The 16,600-nt window shown below is 31.0% G+C and overlaps 3 protein-coding genes across 4 annotated transcripts; 2 read left to right on the top strand and 1 right to left on the bottom strand.

Annotated features, from left to right (window-relative positions):
• Positions 1-906: 906 nt before the first annotated feature.
• On the top strand, positions 907-2,724 carry LOC131852686 (mitochondrial assembly of ribosomal large subunit protein 1). Of its 2 annotated transcripts, XM_059203399.1 has the most exons (4): positions 907-993; positions 1,340-1,539; positions 1,704-1,964; positions 2,521-2,724. In XM_059203399.1, the coding sequence occupies exons 1-4, from the start codon at positions 950-952 to the stop codon at positions 2,691-2,693; spliced, it is 678 nt and encodes a 225-aa protein (XP_059059382.1). In that variant the 5' UTR covers positions 907-949; the 3' UTR covers positions 2,694-2,724. The 2 variants fall into 2 exon arrangements, with proteins under 2 accessions (XP_059059382.1, XP_059059381.1); XM_059203398.1 differs by lacking the exon at positions 907-993 and having other exon boundaries at positions 1,025-1,539.
• A 1,104-nt stretch (positions 2,725-3,828) lies between these two features.
• On the bottom strand, positions 3,829-5,250 carry LOC131852646 (cyclin-Y-like protein 1). Its single transcript, XM_059203344.1, has 2 exons — positions 5,122-5,250; positions 3,829-5,030 (listed from the first exon to the last, which is right to left on the bottom strand). Exon 2 carries the CDS (start codon positions 4,912-4,914, stop codon positions 3,904-3,906), a length of 1,011 nt encoding a protein of 336 aa, XP_059059327.1. The 5' UTR covers positions 4,915-5,030; positions 5,122-5,250; the 3' UTR covers positions 3,829-3,903.
• A 6,286-nt stretch (positions 5,251-11,536) lies between these two features.
• On the top strand, positions 11,537-16,431 carry LOC131852738 (uncharacterized). Its single transcript, XM_059203464.1, has 4 exons — positions 11,537-11,685; positions 12,049-12,219; positions 12,292-12,458; positions 15,542-16,431. The coding sequence occupies exons 1-4, from the start codon at positions 11,537-11,539 to the stop codon at positions 16,414-16,416; spliced, it is 1,362 nt and encodes a 453-aa protein (XP_059059447.1). The 3' UTR covers positions 16,417-16,431.
• The last annotated feature ends 169 nt before the right edge of the window (positions 16,432-16,600 follow it).

The raw sequence follows: 16,600 nt of genomic DNA, 5'->3' as shown, positions 1-16,600 counted from the left end.
GACGCCGACCGTGAAGTGGCCACGGCTATGTGATGCACGAATAAGCATAAGCATAGCACAAATTAGCAAGCAAATATATAGATCGGTACAGACTTTAATTGTCTTTACTTTATTTTTTTTTTTCAAATAGTATTGAGAAGAGTTGTATATTGTTGGCAATGGGGCCTGTTGCTCCCAATTTTAGCTAGATTATTTTTTTAATGTAGTGATGATCATGCATTAAGAAGTTCTTGATGATGGATTTTCTCCTTCATCGGTTATGACTGGTAGTGTAGTGACAATCACTTAGATACTGTTCTTGTTAGCTGTAGAATTGCCGCAACATTACCTGAACCAACTACTAATCATACAATATTTGCCAGAACTTGGCTGTTTATCTATTATATTATTCATTTATATTGTATTTAGCACTAGCTGTACGACTTCGTCCGCGTGGAATCTAACTTTATTTTTATAAAATAAAATAACATTTCTAAAATAAAAGTAGCCTAAGTTACTCTTTATTATATCAGCTACCTGTAAATAAAAGTTCCGCACCGTATTTATATATTTATATGCATGTAGTAAAAACAGTTATTTCAATATAACAAAGAGTGCCTCTTTGTAATATTGAAATAACTGTTTTTTTCCAATTATATTTATATATATAGATATGCACCAACATGCCAATCAAAGTATAAATATACCAGAGAAAAAGTTACGGTTATGTAATTTATGTATTATGTATGGATGTATGGATGGATGCGTTTTCTGACAGTTAATATAAGAACCATCAGAAAACGCCACAGTCTTATGACTATAATATACATATATATTAATTTAATAATTATGTAGGCTTATTAATCTACATATATGGTACATTCATAGCTTCAACTATGAATGTACCATATATAATAGAAGTGAAGTTGCCTCAGTCGGTTTAAGTTGTAAATCCGACTGAACCAACAGAATGACAAAAACTATCAGTCATTCAACAAGTCATTTTTTCTTATGGTAAGTTTAATAAACAATTTAGAATAAAATATTGAAGTGGTCCCCGCTCTTGGTGCCAACCTATTAGAAAGAAAATGTGTACTAATGTACTTAGGTCTAACCAGAGTAAAGTAAATATTACTAAATATACCATCTAACAAACTAAATAAACTTAATATTAATTTATTTTCTAGTCTTGGAAATTTTCGTAAATATAAAGTAAAGGCGATTAAACTCTGTATATATTTATTCTATCAAAACAGAAATTAATCATGTCATTATTTAGGAATATTTTTTCAAGGACTGTCGTGAATTCTATTTATACCAGTTTAATTTTACCGCGTTCTTCTAATCAAAAAATCAACAGGCAAATATGTTGTGGAGTTTGTTTAAGAAATCCTAGACAAATACCGAAGCCAGATGACGTTACCTCCCCAGCAATAGCCGGCAAGTACCAAGTGATAACAGAGGCCAATGCACAAGTAATTGAAAATACTTCGGAGGAAATTCATTCTGCGGACAGGTATCAAACACTTAGTGATGAATTTGACGGTATAAATCTTGATAGTAAGTATAATAGATTGTTTAATCTGATGGACTGTTTTAAAATTACATAATTATGATAAATCTATATTAATTTAAATTACCACGGAACAAAGAACTTCCGAACTGTATATATGGTGTATAAATTACGAAATTAATAACTACTTCAATTTGTTTTACTTTTACAGGAGGTAAAACTGGAGTTTTTGATGTGGAAGACCTGGTGAATTTACTGGAAAGAGAAAATTCTAAGGATATATTTGTAGTGTCAGTACCCCAAGAAATTCGTTATGTTAGTTACATTTGTATCGTTACTGGCCGCAGCAAAAGACACATTCAAGCTTTAGCCGAATTTATAAGAAAAGTTTATAAAAAGAAGTGCAATAAATATGATCCTATACCAAGAATTGAAGGAAAGAACTCTGATGAATGGATAGCTTTGGATTTAGGTGCTTATTTTTTACTTTTTTATGTTCCATGTTTTTTATTGAATTTAAATTGCTAAGTATCATCCACATTTTAAAGCTTTTATACCACATAACCTTACTAAGTCAGTGTTTTATTCAATTTGATTATTAGTTTTGATATCAGTATACACAAATTACAGATGCACTTATATAATTATAATTTTTGTTTTTATGGCTTATACATTATTTTTCACAAATTATTAAGTACGTTTTTTTCATTTATCCATACTATTTAATATTAATTACTTTGAATTATTGACTAGAAATATAGTGTCTTTCTGTTGATCAAAGGCTCACCTTCCTCCTAGTGTACTTAAATGACAAACATGATATAATGAATGTTTGTAAAGTTCATTTGTGAACTTGAAAATTAAATAAAACTTTTATCAATAATTTAAAAACAAATGTAATTTTTTAAAGTTATTAATTTTTTTTTATATTTTAAATTAAACTGGTTGTTTCGATACATTATACATATTCATTATTTACTCTGTATAATAAAGCCACATTTAAATAATGTACTCCTCTTTTGTTTTAGGTAATATAGCACTACACATATTCTCTGATAAGGTGCGACAGATATATGATCTAGAAACACTTTGGTCTGTTGGTCCTGAATATGATGAACAAATTCGAAAGAAGACTGATGATGTTGTTGATGCATTTGAAAATTACAGTCAGTATTTGAAGGATCTTAAACCATTAGATTAGTCCTTTAATGTTTTTGTAATTAAATATGTTGAAAGTACACTGTCACTTGTTTTATTGATAACTAAATTTACCAATTTATATAATAGTATATATAAGAATTTAGCTTGTCATTGATAATTTCTTATATGATGGCCTCAGTAGTCTAGCCGTTTAGCTCGCTGCCTTACTGTATGTATGAAAAAATGTATCCTAAATATTTATTATATCCGACTTTCCTAGTCATAACATTCTATTATACCCATAACATCAGCTCCGCTTAGTTGGGACTAGTGCTGTGTGAAATGTCTTGGGTTGTTATATTATTATAGAACAAGTAAATCTAAAATGGAAAGCCTTTTAAAAGTCTCATATAAAATGTTTATTTCTGCTTAATTACATTAAGATACATAAAGTATGGATTGTATAAGTAATTCAACCACATTCTTAATAATGAAATAATGGATTCATTCACATTGTTCAAAATTATAATTAATTCTCACATACATAATTACACATATTTTAATTACTGTAACATCCATCTATTTCAGACCACATATAATTTGTAATAGAAAATAACAATTTGGCATAATTTTATATTTTATAACTAGATCAGAATTCTAAATGCATTACAATAATGTAAAATTATATTAAAAACAGCTGTTGACTACATAAAACATTCATACCACAATCACAAGATCCTTATATCAGTCAAATTTTTGTTACACATTCCATTATATCTACAAATACACTAAATAGCAGTTTTGGAAGCAACCTATTTACTTATATTAGTGCTTCTGAGTTAAAAGTTAGAACATAAAATGAAAGCTTACAATGTTAACATTGTAGCAATTTGGCAAACAAGAAAAAATTAATTGTTGGACCACATACAAGTCTCATTAATAGTGACTATACTTAGTGCTGTAATAAACTTAAGAGATTGACTGTACATAACATCTATGTATAAAACTTCATTTCAATTTTGCTTTTAATAGTACATAAACTAAAATAATGACTAAAAGGATAGATACCATGCAAAATTGTACCAGTCATTAATGGATTCATAAATTTTAACTCAATTTTGGTAGCTAATTATTAAACAATGTTTTAGGTAAAAAATATCTGGTGCAAAATTTCTAATTACAACACATTTTTTAAATACACAATGTTGCCTCTTATGTAATTTGTGTTAATAAATATTTCCTCCAAATTGCCTGATGAGATTAGTAACATATTATGACAATATGGCTACACTCCTTCTAACACCAGCACCAGAATTAACATTGTCCAAGCTTGACCATTTCTTAATTCCATTTTTAACTACTTCAGCAGCTATTTTGTCTTCCATCACTCGTGACATAGCTTCCAACTTCTGTGCTCTCTCTTTACTAAGGGGCTCACTAGGGAATGCAAGGTCATTGGCCTCAGCAAGTGTACGCAGGTCAAAATAATACTTAGCATAAACACTAGATGGTACATTTATGTTAAATTGCAACATTTCTAAAAATTGACGTTCCAATTCATTCATGTCCTCTACAGTGATGTCTTTCAGTATTTGACAGTAGTCTACATTCCACACAGCTTGGTCATCCCACACTTTGCTGGCCAATAATATTGCTCCTAAAACTATTCTTTTCCAATTTGATGGGGCTATATCAAGTTCAGCACAAATGAGCAATCGCTCCAAATATACCAAAGTAATGATAGCACATTCTGCAGTTAACTGTGCTGCATTAAAAAGAGTTCTAACAAACTTATATATCTGCTTATGTTCTGGATTATATTTATCATAATCATCAGTAACTCCTTCTTTACACAAAGGGTGAAGCTTTTCATCAAAAATATCTAATCTTCTTTCAGATGTTCTATTTTTAATGTGGTAATAAATAGCGAGAGCAACACATTTCACTGTATTTTTTAGGTTTGGCTGAGATACAGTACTGTCATCTAGGTAAATTGTTGAACAAGAACTGCTCTTTTTAAGCTTATTATCAGCTATTTGATGTTGACTACGTTTTCTGGTCATACCATTCTCAATTGATGCTTTAGACCTTTCCATGAAAATTGTACCCGCAATTGGATCTTGAGAAGGATCAATGTCTCCATCATCAGGCTCCCGTTCACTAATATGTTGAATATTATTAGAACTTACTTCTCCTTCTGGAAGGTAGTCTTCTAGTTTGACGATGTCTTTTCTGATAGGCGATGGGCTGCGGTAACAGCAACAGCTATTTTGATTACCCATGATAGAATGATAAAGATCGTCAAATGTAACTTATTATCATTCTACAGTAATTTCAAAATATCTAGACACACCTAAATCGTATGCCGATTCTTAGGAATGACGAATGGTCACAGAAACTGCAACAAAAGGTAACTGCATAAATTATGTATACTTTAGAATGGAGTAAATAACAAGTTGCGCGGCAAGATGCTTACAAGAACAACATACCTTAACATTTTAATATGTTCATGTTAGTTACTTAGATTTCAGAAAAATTTAGATTGTAGACCTCGTAGACCACAAACCTTAGAGAAAATAATTTCATTTCCATTTTGACATTATAATACAAATGTCAAATTTCTTTTTCCATATTCGTCCATCTCCTTTTCAGTGATGGAACAGGCAAAGATCCTTAGACCGTACAGCCTAGTCTACTTTTAAACTTCTTCATATTTGAACAAGTGATGAGGCCAAAGGCCAATTCTTATGTATGTTTATTTATTATGTTTTCATTCGTGTTCAAAATTTAAGTCTTATCCGTAGTCCATATCCTTGTATCAATTATTTATAGTTTTATCGATATCGAGGTAACGTATAAATATATAGGTATATATGTTTCAAAATTAGTTAGCATGTCTTGGATGTCGCGCGGGATTTTTTCCGGTTTCTTGTAAATGTTCAGTAAATTATCAATAAAGACCAAGCGTTGAATATTATAAGCGGAACATTCGAAAAATATGTGATTTAGGGTCTGACTGCTGTTATTGCACTCTTGACATGCATTTGAATCAATTATTTTCATTCGGCACAAATGACTATTGAATCTAGCGTGACCAAAACGAAGTCGTATAAGGAGTGTGTAAAATTTCCGGTTTTTATAAACTCTAGATTTAGTGAACCAGGGTGAGGAATGAATATTTTTGTTAATGGAGTAAAACCAATTACCCTTGGTCTTTAGCGAAAGTTGCCACTGTTCAATCCATTTTTGACGAAAACTCTTGTAAACTATAGAAAGAATGTCGGAATAAGGTATGGCAACATCCTTGACAACGCCAATGTCATTGTTGGTGATAGTTCTTGCCAGGAAATCTGCGTTTTCATTACCGAAAACACCAATATGTGATGGTGTCCATAATAAAATAATATCATAACACTCCAATGAGAGCTCATATAATATTTGCTTAATGCTATCTATGATATAATTGGTTTTATAATGTAGTTTGTTACTTTGAAGAGCAGTTAAAACACTCATACTGTCTGTGACAATTAACCATTTTTTGCAATTGCCCCTATCATCTTTTATATAACAAAGTGCATTTAAAATAGCCAAAGATTCTGCTGAAAAAATACTAAATTCTTTATGTATTCTAGTTCCATGACCGGTTCTGATACTTGGTAAGTATAGAGCAAAGGATGTTCTCGATTCGTTTTTAGAACCGTCTGTAAATATGGATTGATGAGTTGAAAATGTAGACAACTTGTTATAAACTTCTTGTTTGGTCCTTAACTCAGAGTCAATTACAATATTAATATTTGGAAATTTACTTTCAAATGGTCCATGGTAACAATTCCAAAATCTATTGCTTTTGTGAATTTTGTATTGCTGATCAATATTGATTGAGTCAGAGAAATCATGAAGTATATAGGGAACTGTTTTAGAATTAGAAAGGGGAAATAAAGAAGTAATATGTTTGAGCTTTTGTAAGAGTGGATCTTCAGAAAAGGATAATAATTTTAGGATGAATCTTTGTTTTAAGTACCAGAATCTCAGGTTTAATGGTGGTATACAGCACTCTACTTGTAAGGAATTTATAGGGGTTGTTTTCATTGCACCAGTTATGTATCTTAAATTATTATTCTGAAGTACTTCAAGTTTATGAAGCTTGTTTTGGTCAGAACCAAAACATAGATAGCCATATTCAAAGTGGCTGCGAATCAAGGATTTGTACAGCATTAAAAGGATCTTAGGATCACATTTATATAGAGCTTTGATAATATTAAATGCTTTGGAAGCTTTACCTAGTAAATAATCAACATATTTGTTCCAAGACAAATTGCTACAAAAAATAACACCTAAAAATCTAACTTCAGCAGTAATAGGTAGTTGTGAATTATTATATAATATTTTAATGTTTTTGTAGGATTTATTAGTTTTAGAAAATATTACTACTTTAGATTTGTCAGGGCTTACATCTAAATTGAGGTATTTAAAGTAATCTGTTAATCTTAACAATGCCTTACTTATTATTTCTGTAACTTTATTAATGTCTGGGCCTGAAAAGTATATAACAAGGTCATCTGCAAATTGAAGATTCCTGACATGTGGCCCTAAAATTAAATTAAGTTTGTGTATGTAGAGGATAAAGAGTAATGGACTAAGTATTCCACCTTGACACACACCTTTATAAGAAAGACGAGGTCCTATTAACTGCTTGTTAACTTTAACAAAAACTTCTCTACCATTTAAAAAGTTATAGACCCAGTTTATAATTTTTCCAGGTATACCAATAGAAACAAGTTCCAGAGTAAGAATGTGATGATTGACATTATTGAATGCACCGATAATATCAAAGAATACCCCAATCAAAACTTCATTGCATTTAAGTGCTTTAAATATATCAATATGAAGATGAGCAACACTCTCAGAGGCAGATTTACCTCTACGAAAACCAAACTGGTTTGCTGGTAATAAACAATTACTCTCTATGTAGAATTCTAATCTTTGTTTTAATAATTGCTCAAATATTTTTCCCATGCAGGAGGTCAGGGTTATGGGTCTATAGGAATCTATTTCATTTGCATTTTTGTTTGGTTTTAAAATTGGAATAATACAATCTTTTTTCCAATCGGAAGGAATAACTGACTCTTTCCACAGTGCATTATAAATACATAGAACAATATTTTTAGATGTATAAGAGAGGTTTTTTAATAATTTATATGGTATGCCATCGAGACCAAATGCTGTATCTCTTCGGGTAGATATGGCTGCATTGAATTCAGAAAAAGTGAAGGGTTTATTTAAATAATTTAATTTGTTACTATTTTCATTAATGTGTGATTTAAATTGGGTCTCGACAGTGTCAGGAGTATATTTCTTAAGAAAATCTGAAATCCAGTTATTTTTATTTGAAATCTGACTATATACATAAGTTTTATTGAATTTTTTAACAGTATTCCAAATTTTCGAAATGGGTGTGGTGCGATTAAAATTTTCACAAAAATTATTCCAGCTAATTGATTGTTCTTTTTTAAGTATTAACTTTTTTTTGGCTTGTAACCTTTTAAATGTAACATAATTTGCCTCTGATGGGTTCTTTTTAAAATTAACATATGCCTGTTTAGAGTTATCTACTGCAAGTGTACATTTTTCATTCCACCAAGGTAATGGAATCCTTTTATTTTTAAAAGGAATATCAGTTGTAGAGTTTATGGGTTTTGATTTTGATATACAACTTTTGTCTAGAGCTAAATTGAAAATATCAATTAATTTAGTATAACACTGCAGGGGTGAATTACTATAAGTGTAAAGTGTAAAATCTTGTAACAAACTATCTGTGGTCTTCTTATACTTGGTCCAATCTATAAGATTGTAATTATGAAATTTGGGATAATCTGAGGATTCTGGTAATCTAGTGCAATTGTTATTAATTACTATTTTTGTTATTACAGGTAAATGGTAGCTACCTAAGGGATCATTATGTACCATCCAATTTGAAGCAAGAGATAAGCAAGGGGATGCAATAGTAAGGTCAAGTGCATTACTCTGCCATCTGTGTGATCCTACTGTAGTCGGTGTACCATCATTTAAGATGACCAAGTTGTTACCATCAATACATTCAAGAATGTCACGACCACGAGCATTAATAGACGAGCAACCCCATGCTGTGTGATGAGCATTAAAATCACCAGCAACCAACATGGGTTCTGGAATACTATTAAGAAGATTACTGAATTTATTTTTGTTAAAACGTGGACTACAATTATTTGGGCTATAAAAACTAACAACTGACATTTCTGTGTTTTTATATTTTAATCGTACCGCAATATTCTGTAAGGAATCATCACTATATGTATCAATTTTACTGAATTCTATACTTTTATGAACTAAAATTGCAACGCCGTTATGGTCATTGCCTGAGTCTAATCTAACAATGTTAAAGCCTTTAATATTTAATTTATAGTAGGCTTTTAGCCAGGTTTCTGATATCAGAGCAATATGAATATTGTTCTCCAATAGAAAATGTGTAAAGATTTGTTGATTACTTACTAAACTTTGTGCATTCCACTGGACTATTACTATATGGTCCATAAAGAAATAAAAAATTAAATAAAGAAAGATTAATCTGGGTTTTTTTTATTCTGTAATGTCTCTAGGAGAACTTGTTTTATATTTTCTGTACATATTGTTTTGTCATTGGTTCTATTCAATGTTATAATTTTAACAATTGATTCTAATAGGGTATTTAAAATTTGGTCAGAATTAAGTAGGGATATAAATTGTGCCGAAGGTGAAGTTTTGGTACTGCCTAATTGAGGAAATGATTTCTCTCTAACAATATCAGCATAACTTTGTACTTTATTTTTATTCTCCTCTATTTTCTTTTTCTTAATAGGACACTGTGATGAAATGGCTATATGATTACCATTGCAGTGACAACATTTGGCTTCGTTAATATTTGCCGAACAGTTTCTGAAATTATGATTATTTCCGCATACTGAGCATCTTTCAGCGTTCTTACAAAACTTAGCGATGTGACCATACCTTAAACATTTAAGACACTGCTTTACAGGAGGTATATAAGGCCTCACCACAAAGCGCCAGCTATTCAGGTCGACGGTGTCAGGAAGTACAGGACAGGAAAATGTGATGGAGACGGTTTTAGTTGGCTGCATTGTAAAGGTGTTATCATCACCTTTAATACGCCTCATGAATCTGCGTACACAAACAATATTTTTTGAGCTGGTTATATTAGAGTATATTTGTTCGTTCGATAGATGCGTAGGAACATGCTGAACTACTCCAGTTACTTCCGTGGCTGAAGCTGGTATACTTGCCTTTAATTTAAATCCGTCTAGAAATTTTTTATTAATTAAGGCTGCATTAGCTAAACCGGGGCGTTCAAAAATGACGCCGATCTTAAATTTATTCATCCTTAATAATTGCTTAACTCCTTTATTGTATTTTTTCAAATTAGTAGCTAAGGACATCATATCCCTATCACCGATTGGCTTATTACTATCTGTACTCTCCATAAATACAATGTATTCAAAGTTTCCACCATCCTCAGGATAGTACCGAACATAATCTGGTATTTGAAATGCCTTATACTTATCCACATCCTCAGGTGCCGATTCCGAGTCAGACCCTAGAAAATTAATATCATCGGATGTATCGTCCGATATTTCCTCTTTCTTTTTTCGCTTCTTCCCGCTCCTCTTCGTCATCTTTACTGATTTTGACTACAAAAACTCAATAAAATATAATTTTGCAAAACTAGCGCGAAAAAATACGTGTAGTCGCTTTGAAAGTTCCCGCGCTTTTTCATACAAATGTCAAATTTCTTTTGATATTTTTTTTATGTATGTTGGCTCTACTTAGTTAGTGTTGCCAATAAATTAGGAAGAAGTCCAGAAGTTACCTATATTTGTAACGCGAAAACCGGATTCTTAAACATGCTTTTCTACATGCACAGTTTGTGATATTAAGGAAAATAGTAACCACTAGCAATTGTAACCCTTGTTGATCAAGAAAATAAAATTTTCATTTTAAAAAATTGAGAAAATAACGTTGTAATGTAACCAATACAAATTACTTCGTTCTAACTTTGAAATGCTGTTGTATTCAGTTATTTATTACTGGGCAAGTACCATATATGTACGTAAATGCTATTTCACCCACATTAAGTTTAATACCTATTAATTTAAAAAATTGTATATTCGTCATTTTACATTTCATTTTTCACTTTGTTTTTGTTTCATTTGTAATAACAATAAATACAAAATTAGGCTACTATAAAAACTTTTAAAACTTTTACCTTCGAAAGCTATAAAACTATGTAGCCTGTAAGTTAGGCGTCAGCATCACACTTGTTATCAAAACCAAAATAATTAAGAAATATTTATAATAATAATAATATATAATGATGGTGCCCTCTGTCGGAACATACTATTAGTTGGTTTTTCGTATTAATTGTGTAATTTAATTTGATAGGTATTTATTTTTGTTATTATTACACATATTTTGTTTTTGAGTCAGTACATTATAAACGTAACGTTAGTAACATTAACTATAATAAAATAGTAATACCACAGATAACATAATATTACATAGTAATACTAACAAAATGGGCAAGTAAGCCTGATACATTATTATTATCACTTACATAATATTCCACACTGAAACGTTTTATAAATACTGCACTTTAACATTTTATTTAATATAATTAGTCAAAATAGCAGTATCAGAAGTAGTACCTGGGCTGTACTGTACGTTTAACAATATATAAAATTTTGTATACTGTACAAAACTGTTTTTCAATAGCGAAAAAAAGCGCGGGAACTTTCAAAGCGACTACACGTATTTTTTCGCGCTAGTTTTGGAAAATAATATTTTATTGAGTTTTTTTAGTCAAAACTAGTAAAGATGACGAAGAGGAGCGGGAAGAAGCGAAAAAAGAAAGAGGAAATATCGGATGATACATCCGATGATATTAATTTTCTAGGGTCTGACTCGGAATCGGCACCTGAGGATGTGGATAAGTATAAGGCATTTCAAATACCAGATTATGTTCGGTACTATCCTGAGGATGGTGGAAACTTTGAATACATTGTATTTATGGAGAGTACAGATAGTAATAAGCCAATCGGTGATAGGGATATGATGTCCTTAGCTACTAATTTGAAAAAATATAATAAAGGAGTTAAGCAATTATTAAGGATGAATAAATTTAAGATCGGCGTCATTTTTGAACGCCCCGGTTTAGCTAATGCAGCCTTAGTTAATAAAAAATTTCTAGACGGATTTAAATTAAAGGCAAGTATACCAGCTTCAGCCACGGAAGTAACTGGAGTAGTTCAGCATGTTCCTACGCATCTATCGAACGAACAAATATACTCTAATATAACCAGCTCAAAAAATATTGTTTGTGTACGCAGATTCATGAGGCGTATTAAAGGTGATGATAACACCTTTACAATGCAGCCAACTAAAACCGTCTCCATCACATTTTCCTGTCCTGTACTTCCTGACACCGTCGACCTGAATAGCTGGCGCTTTGTGGTGAGGCCTTACATACCTCCTGTAAAGCAGTGTCTTAAATGTTTAAGGTATGGTCACATCGCTAAGTTTTGTAAGAACGCTGAAAGATGCTCAGTATGCGGAAATAATCATAATTTCAGAAACTGTTCGGCAAATATTAACGAAGCCAAATGTTGTCACTGCAATGGTAATCATATAGCCATTTCATCACAGTGTCCTATTAAGAAAAAGAAAATAGAGGAGAATAAAAATAAAGTACAAAGTTATGCTGATATTGTTAGAGAGAAATCATTTCCTCAATTAGGCAGTACCAAAACTTCACCTTCGGCACAATTTATATCCCTACTTAATTCTGACCAAATTTTAAATACCCTATTAGAATCAATTGTTAAAATTATAACATTGAATAGAACCAATGACAAAACAATATGTACAGAAAATATAAAACAAGTTCTCCTAGAGACATTACAGAATAAAAAAAACCCAGATTAATCTTTCTTTCTTTAATTTTTTATTTCTTTATGGACCATATAGTAATAGTCCAGTGGAATGCACAAAGTTTAGTAAGTAATCAACAAATCTTTACACATTTTCTATTGGAGAACAATATTCATATTGCTCTGATATCAGAAACCTGGCTAAAAGCCTACTATAAATTAAATATTAAAGGCTTTAACATTGTTAGATTAGACTCAGGCAATGACCACAACGGCGTTGCAATTTTAGTTCATAAAAGTATAGAATTCAGTAAAATTGATACATATAGTGATGATTCCTTACAGAATATTGCGGTACGATTAAAATATAAAAACACAGAAATGTCAGTTGTTAGTTTTTATAGCCCAAATAATTGTAGTCCACGTTTTAACAAAAATAAATTCAGTAATCTTCTTAATAGTATTCCAGAGCCCATGTTGGTTGCTGGTGATTTTAATGCTCATCACACAGCATGGGGTTGCTCGTCTATTAATGCTCGCGGTCGTGACATTCTTGAATGTATTGATGGTAACAACTTGGTCCTCTTAAATGATGGTACACCGACTACAGTAGGATCACACAGATGGCAGAGTAATGCGCTTGACCTTACTATTGCATCCCCTTGCATATCTCTTGCTTCACATTGGATAGTACATAATGATCCCTTAGGTAGCTACCATTTACCTGTAATAACAAAAATAGTAATTAATAACAATTGCTCTAGATTACCAGAATCCTTAGATTATCCCAAATTTCATAATTACAATCTTATAGATTGGACTGTGTATAAGAAGACCACAGATAGTTTGTTACAAGATTTTACACTTTACACTTATAGTAATTCACCCCTGCAGTGTTATACTAAATTAATTGATATTTTAAATTTAGCTATAGACAAATGTTGTATATCAAAATCAAAACCCATAAGCTCTACAAATGATATTTCTTTTAAAAATAAAAGGATTCCATTATCTTGGTGGAATCAAAAATGTACTCTTGCAGTAGATAATTCTAAACAGGCATATATTAATTTTAAAAACGACCCATCAGAGGCAAATTATATTGCTTTTAAAAGGTTACAAGCCAAAAAAAAATTAATACTTAAAAAAGAACAATCAATTAGCTGGAATAAGTTTTGTGAAAATTTTAATCGCACCACACCCATTTCCAAAATTTGGAATACTGTTAAAAAATTCAATAAAACTTATGTATATAGTCAGATTTCAAATAATAATAACTGGATTTCTAATTTTCTTAAAAAATATACTCCTGACACTGTCGAGACCCAATTTAAATCACACATTAATGAAAATAGTAACAAATTAAATTATTTAAATAAACCCTTCACTTTTTATGAATTTAATGCAGCCATATCTACCCGAAGAGATACAGCATTTGGTCTCGATGGCATAGCATATAAATTATTAAAAAACCTCTCTTATAACTCTAAAAATATTGTTTTATGTATTTATAATGCACTGTGGAAAGATTCACTTATTCCTTCCGATTGGAAAAAAGATTGTATTATTCCAATTTTAAAACCAAACAAAAATGCAAATGAAATAGATTCCTATAGACCTATAACTCTGACCTCCTGCATGGGAAAAATATTTGAGCAATTATTAAAACAAAGACTAGAATTCTACATAGAGAGTAATTGTTTATTACCAGCAAATCAGTTTGGTTTTCGTAGAGGTAAATCTGCCTCTGAGAGTGTTACTCATCTTCATATTGATATATTTAAAGCACTTAAATGCAATGAAGTTTTGATTGGGGTATTCTTTGATATTATCGGTGCATTCAATAATGTCAATCATCACATTCTCACTCTGGAACTTGTTTCTATTGGTATACCTGGAAAAATTATAAACTGGGTCTATAACTTTTTAAATGGTAGAGAAGTTTTTGTTAAAGTTAACAAGCAGTTAATAGGACCTCGTCTTTCTTATAAAGGTGTGTGTCAAGGTGGAATACTTAGTCCATTACTCTTTATCCTCTACATACACAAACTTAATTTAATTTTAGGACCACATGTCAGGAATCTTCAATTTGCAGATGACCTTGTTATATACTTTTCAGGCCCAGACATTAATAAAGTTACAGAAATAATAAGTAATGCATTGTTAAGATTAACAGATTACTTTAAATACCTCAATTTAGATGTAAGCCCTGACAAATCTAAAGTAGTAATATTTTCTAAAACTAATAAATCATACAAAAACATTAAAATATTATATAATAATTCACAACTACCTATTACTGCTGAAGTTAAATTTTTAGGTGTTATTTTTTGTAGCAATTTGTCTTGGAACAAATATGTTGATTATTTACTAGGTAAAGCTTCCAAAGCATTTAATATTATCAAAGCTCTATATAAATGTGATCCTAAGATCCTTTTAATGCTGTACAAATCCTTGGTTCGCAGCCACTTTGAATATGGCTATCTATGTTTTGGTTCTGACCAAAACAAGCTTCATAAACTTGAAGTACTTCAGAATAATAATTTAAGATACATAACTGGTGCAATGAAAACAACCCCTATAAATTCCTTACAAGTAGAGTGCTGTATACCACCATTAAACCTGAGATTCTGGTACTTAAAACAAAGATTCATCCTAAAATTATTATCCTTTTCTGAAGACCCACTCTTACAACAGCTCAAACATATTACTTCTTTATTTCCCCTTTCTAATTCTAAAACAGTTCCCTATATACTTCATGATTTCTCTGACTCAATCAATATTGATCAGCAATACAAAATTCACAAAAGCAATAGATTTTGGAATTGTTACCATGGACCATTTGAAAGTAAATTTCCAAATATTAATATTGTAATTGACTCTGAGTTAAGGACCAAACAAGAAGTTTATAACAAGTTGTCTACATTTTCAACTCATCAATCCATATTTACAGACGGTTCTAAAAACGAATCGAGAACATCCTTTGCTCTATACTTACCAAGTATCAGAACCGGTCATGGAACTAGAATACATAAAGAATTTAGTATTTTTTCAGCAGAATCTTTGGCTATTTTAAATGCACTTTGTTATATAAAAGATGATAGGGGCAATTGCAAAAAATGGTTAATTGTCACAGACAGTATGAGTGTTTTAACTGCTCTTCAAAGTAACAAACTACATTATAAAACCAATTATATCATAGATAGCATTAAGCAAATATTATATGAGCTCTCATTGGAGTGTTATGATATTATTTTATTATGGACACCATCACATATTGGTGTTTTCGGTAATGAAAACGCAGATCTCCTGGCAAGAACTATCACCAACAGTGACATTGGCGTTGTCAAGGATGTTGCCATACCTTATTCCGACATTCTTTCTATAGTTTACAAGAGTTTTCGTCAAAAATGGATTGAACAGTGGCAACTTTCGCTAAAGACCAAGGGTAATTGGTTTTACTCCATTAACAAAAATATTCATTCCTCACCCTGGTTCACTAAATCTAGAGTTTATAAAAACCGGAAATTTTACACACTCCTTATACGACTTCGTTTTGGTCACGCTAGATTCAATAGTCATTTGTGCCGAATGAAAATAATTGATTCAAATGCATGTCAAGAGTGCAATAACAGCAGTCAGACCCTAAATCACATATTTTTCGAATGTTCCGCTTATAATATTCAACGCTTGGTCTTTATTGATAATTTACTGAACATTTACAAGAAACCGGAAAAAATCCCGCGCGACATCCAAGACATGCTAACTAATTTTGAAACATATATACCTATATACTTATACGTTACCTCGATATCGATGAAACTTTAAATAATTGATACAAGGATATGGACTACGGATAAGACTTAAATTTTGAACACGAATGAAAACATAATAAATAAATATACATAAGAATTGGCCTTTGGCCTCATCACTTGTTCAAATATGAAGAAGTTTAAAAGTAGACTAGGCTGTACGGTCTAAGGATCTTTGCCTGTTCCATCACTGAAAAGGA

This window comes from Achroia grisella, unplaced genomic scaffold (assembly GCF_030625045.1).
Source record: "Achroia grisella isolate CSIRO2021 unplaced genomic scaffold, CSIRO_AGI_Agris_v1 utg856, whole genome shotgun sequence".
In the NCBI taxonomy this organism is placed as follows: Eukaryota; Metazoa; Arthropoda; class Insecta; order Lepidoptera; family Pyralidae; genus Achroia; species Achroia grisella.
The sequence above is the reverse complement of the archived record's forward strand: the minus strand, read 5'-3'. Positions and strand labels throughout refer to the sequence as shown.

Coding starts and splice junctions, on each gene's coding strand:
- LOC131852738 (XM_059203464.1), top strand. CDS start 11,537: ATGACGAAGAGGAGCGGGAAGAAGCGAAAAAAGAAAGAGGAAATATCG. Junction 11,686..12,048: donor CAAATACCAGATTATGTTCG/GTACTATCCTGA, acceptor TTGTGTACGCAG/ATTCATGAGGCGTATTAAAG. Junction 12,459..15,541: donor ATCATTTCCTCAATTAGGCA/GTACCAAAACTT, acceptor CCATATTTACAG/ACGGTTCTAAAAACGAATCG.
- LOC131852646 (XM_059203344.1), bottom strand. CDS start 4,914: ATGGGTAATCAAAATAGCTGTTGCTGTTACCGCAGCCCATCGCCTATC.
- LOC131852686 (XM_059203398.1), top strand. CDS start 1,245: ATGTCATTATTTAGGAATATTTTTTCAAGGACTGTCGTGAATTCTATT. Junction 1,540..1,703: donor TGACGGTATAAATCTTGATA/GTAAGTATAATA, acceptor TTACTTTTACAG/GAGGTAAAACTGGAGTTTTT. Junction 1,965..2,520: donor ATGGATAGCTTTGGATTTAG/GTGCTTATTTTT, acceptor CTTTTGTTTTAG/GTAATATAGCACTACACATA.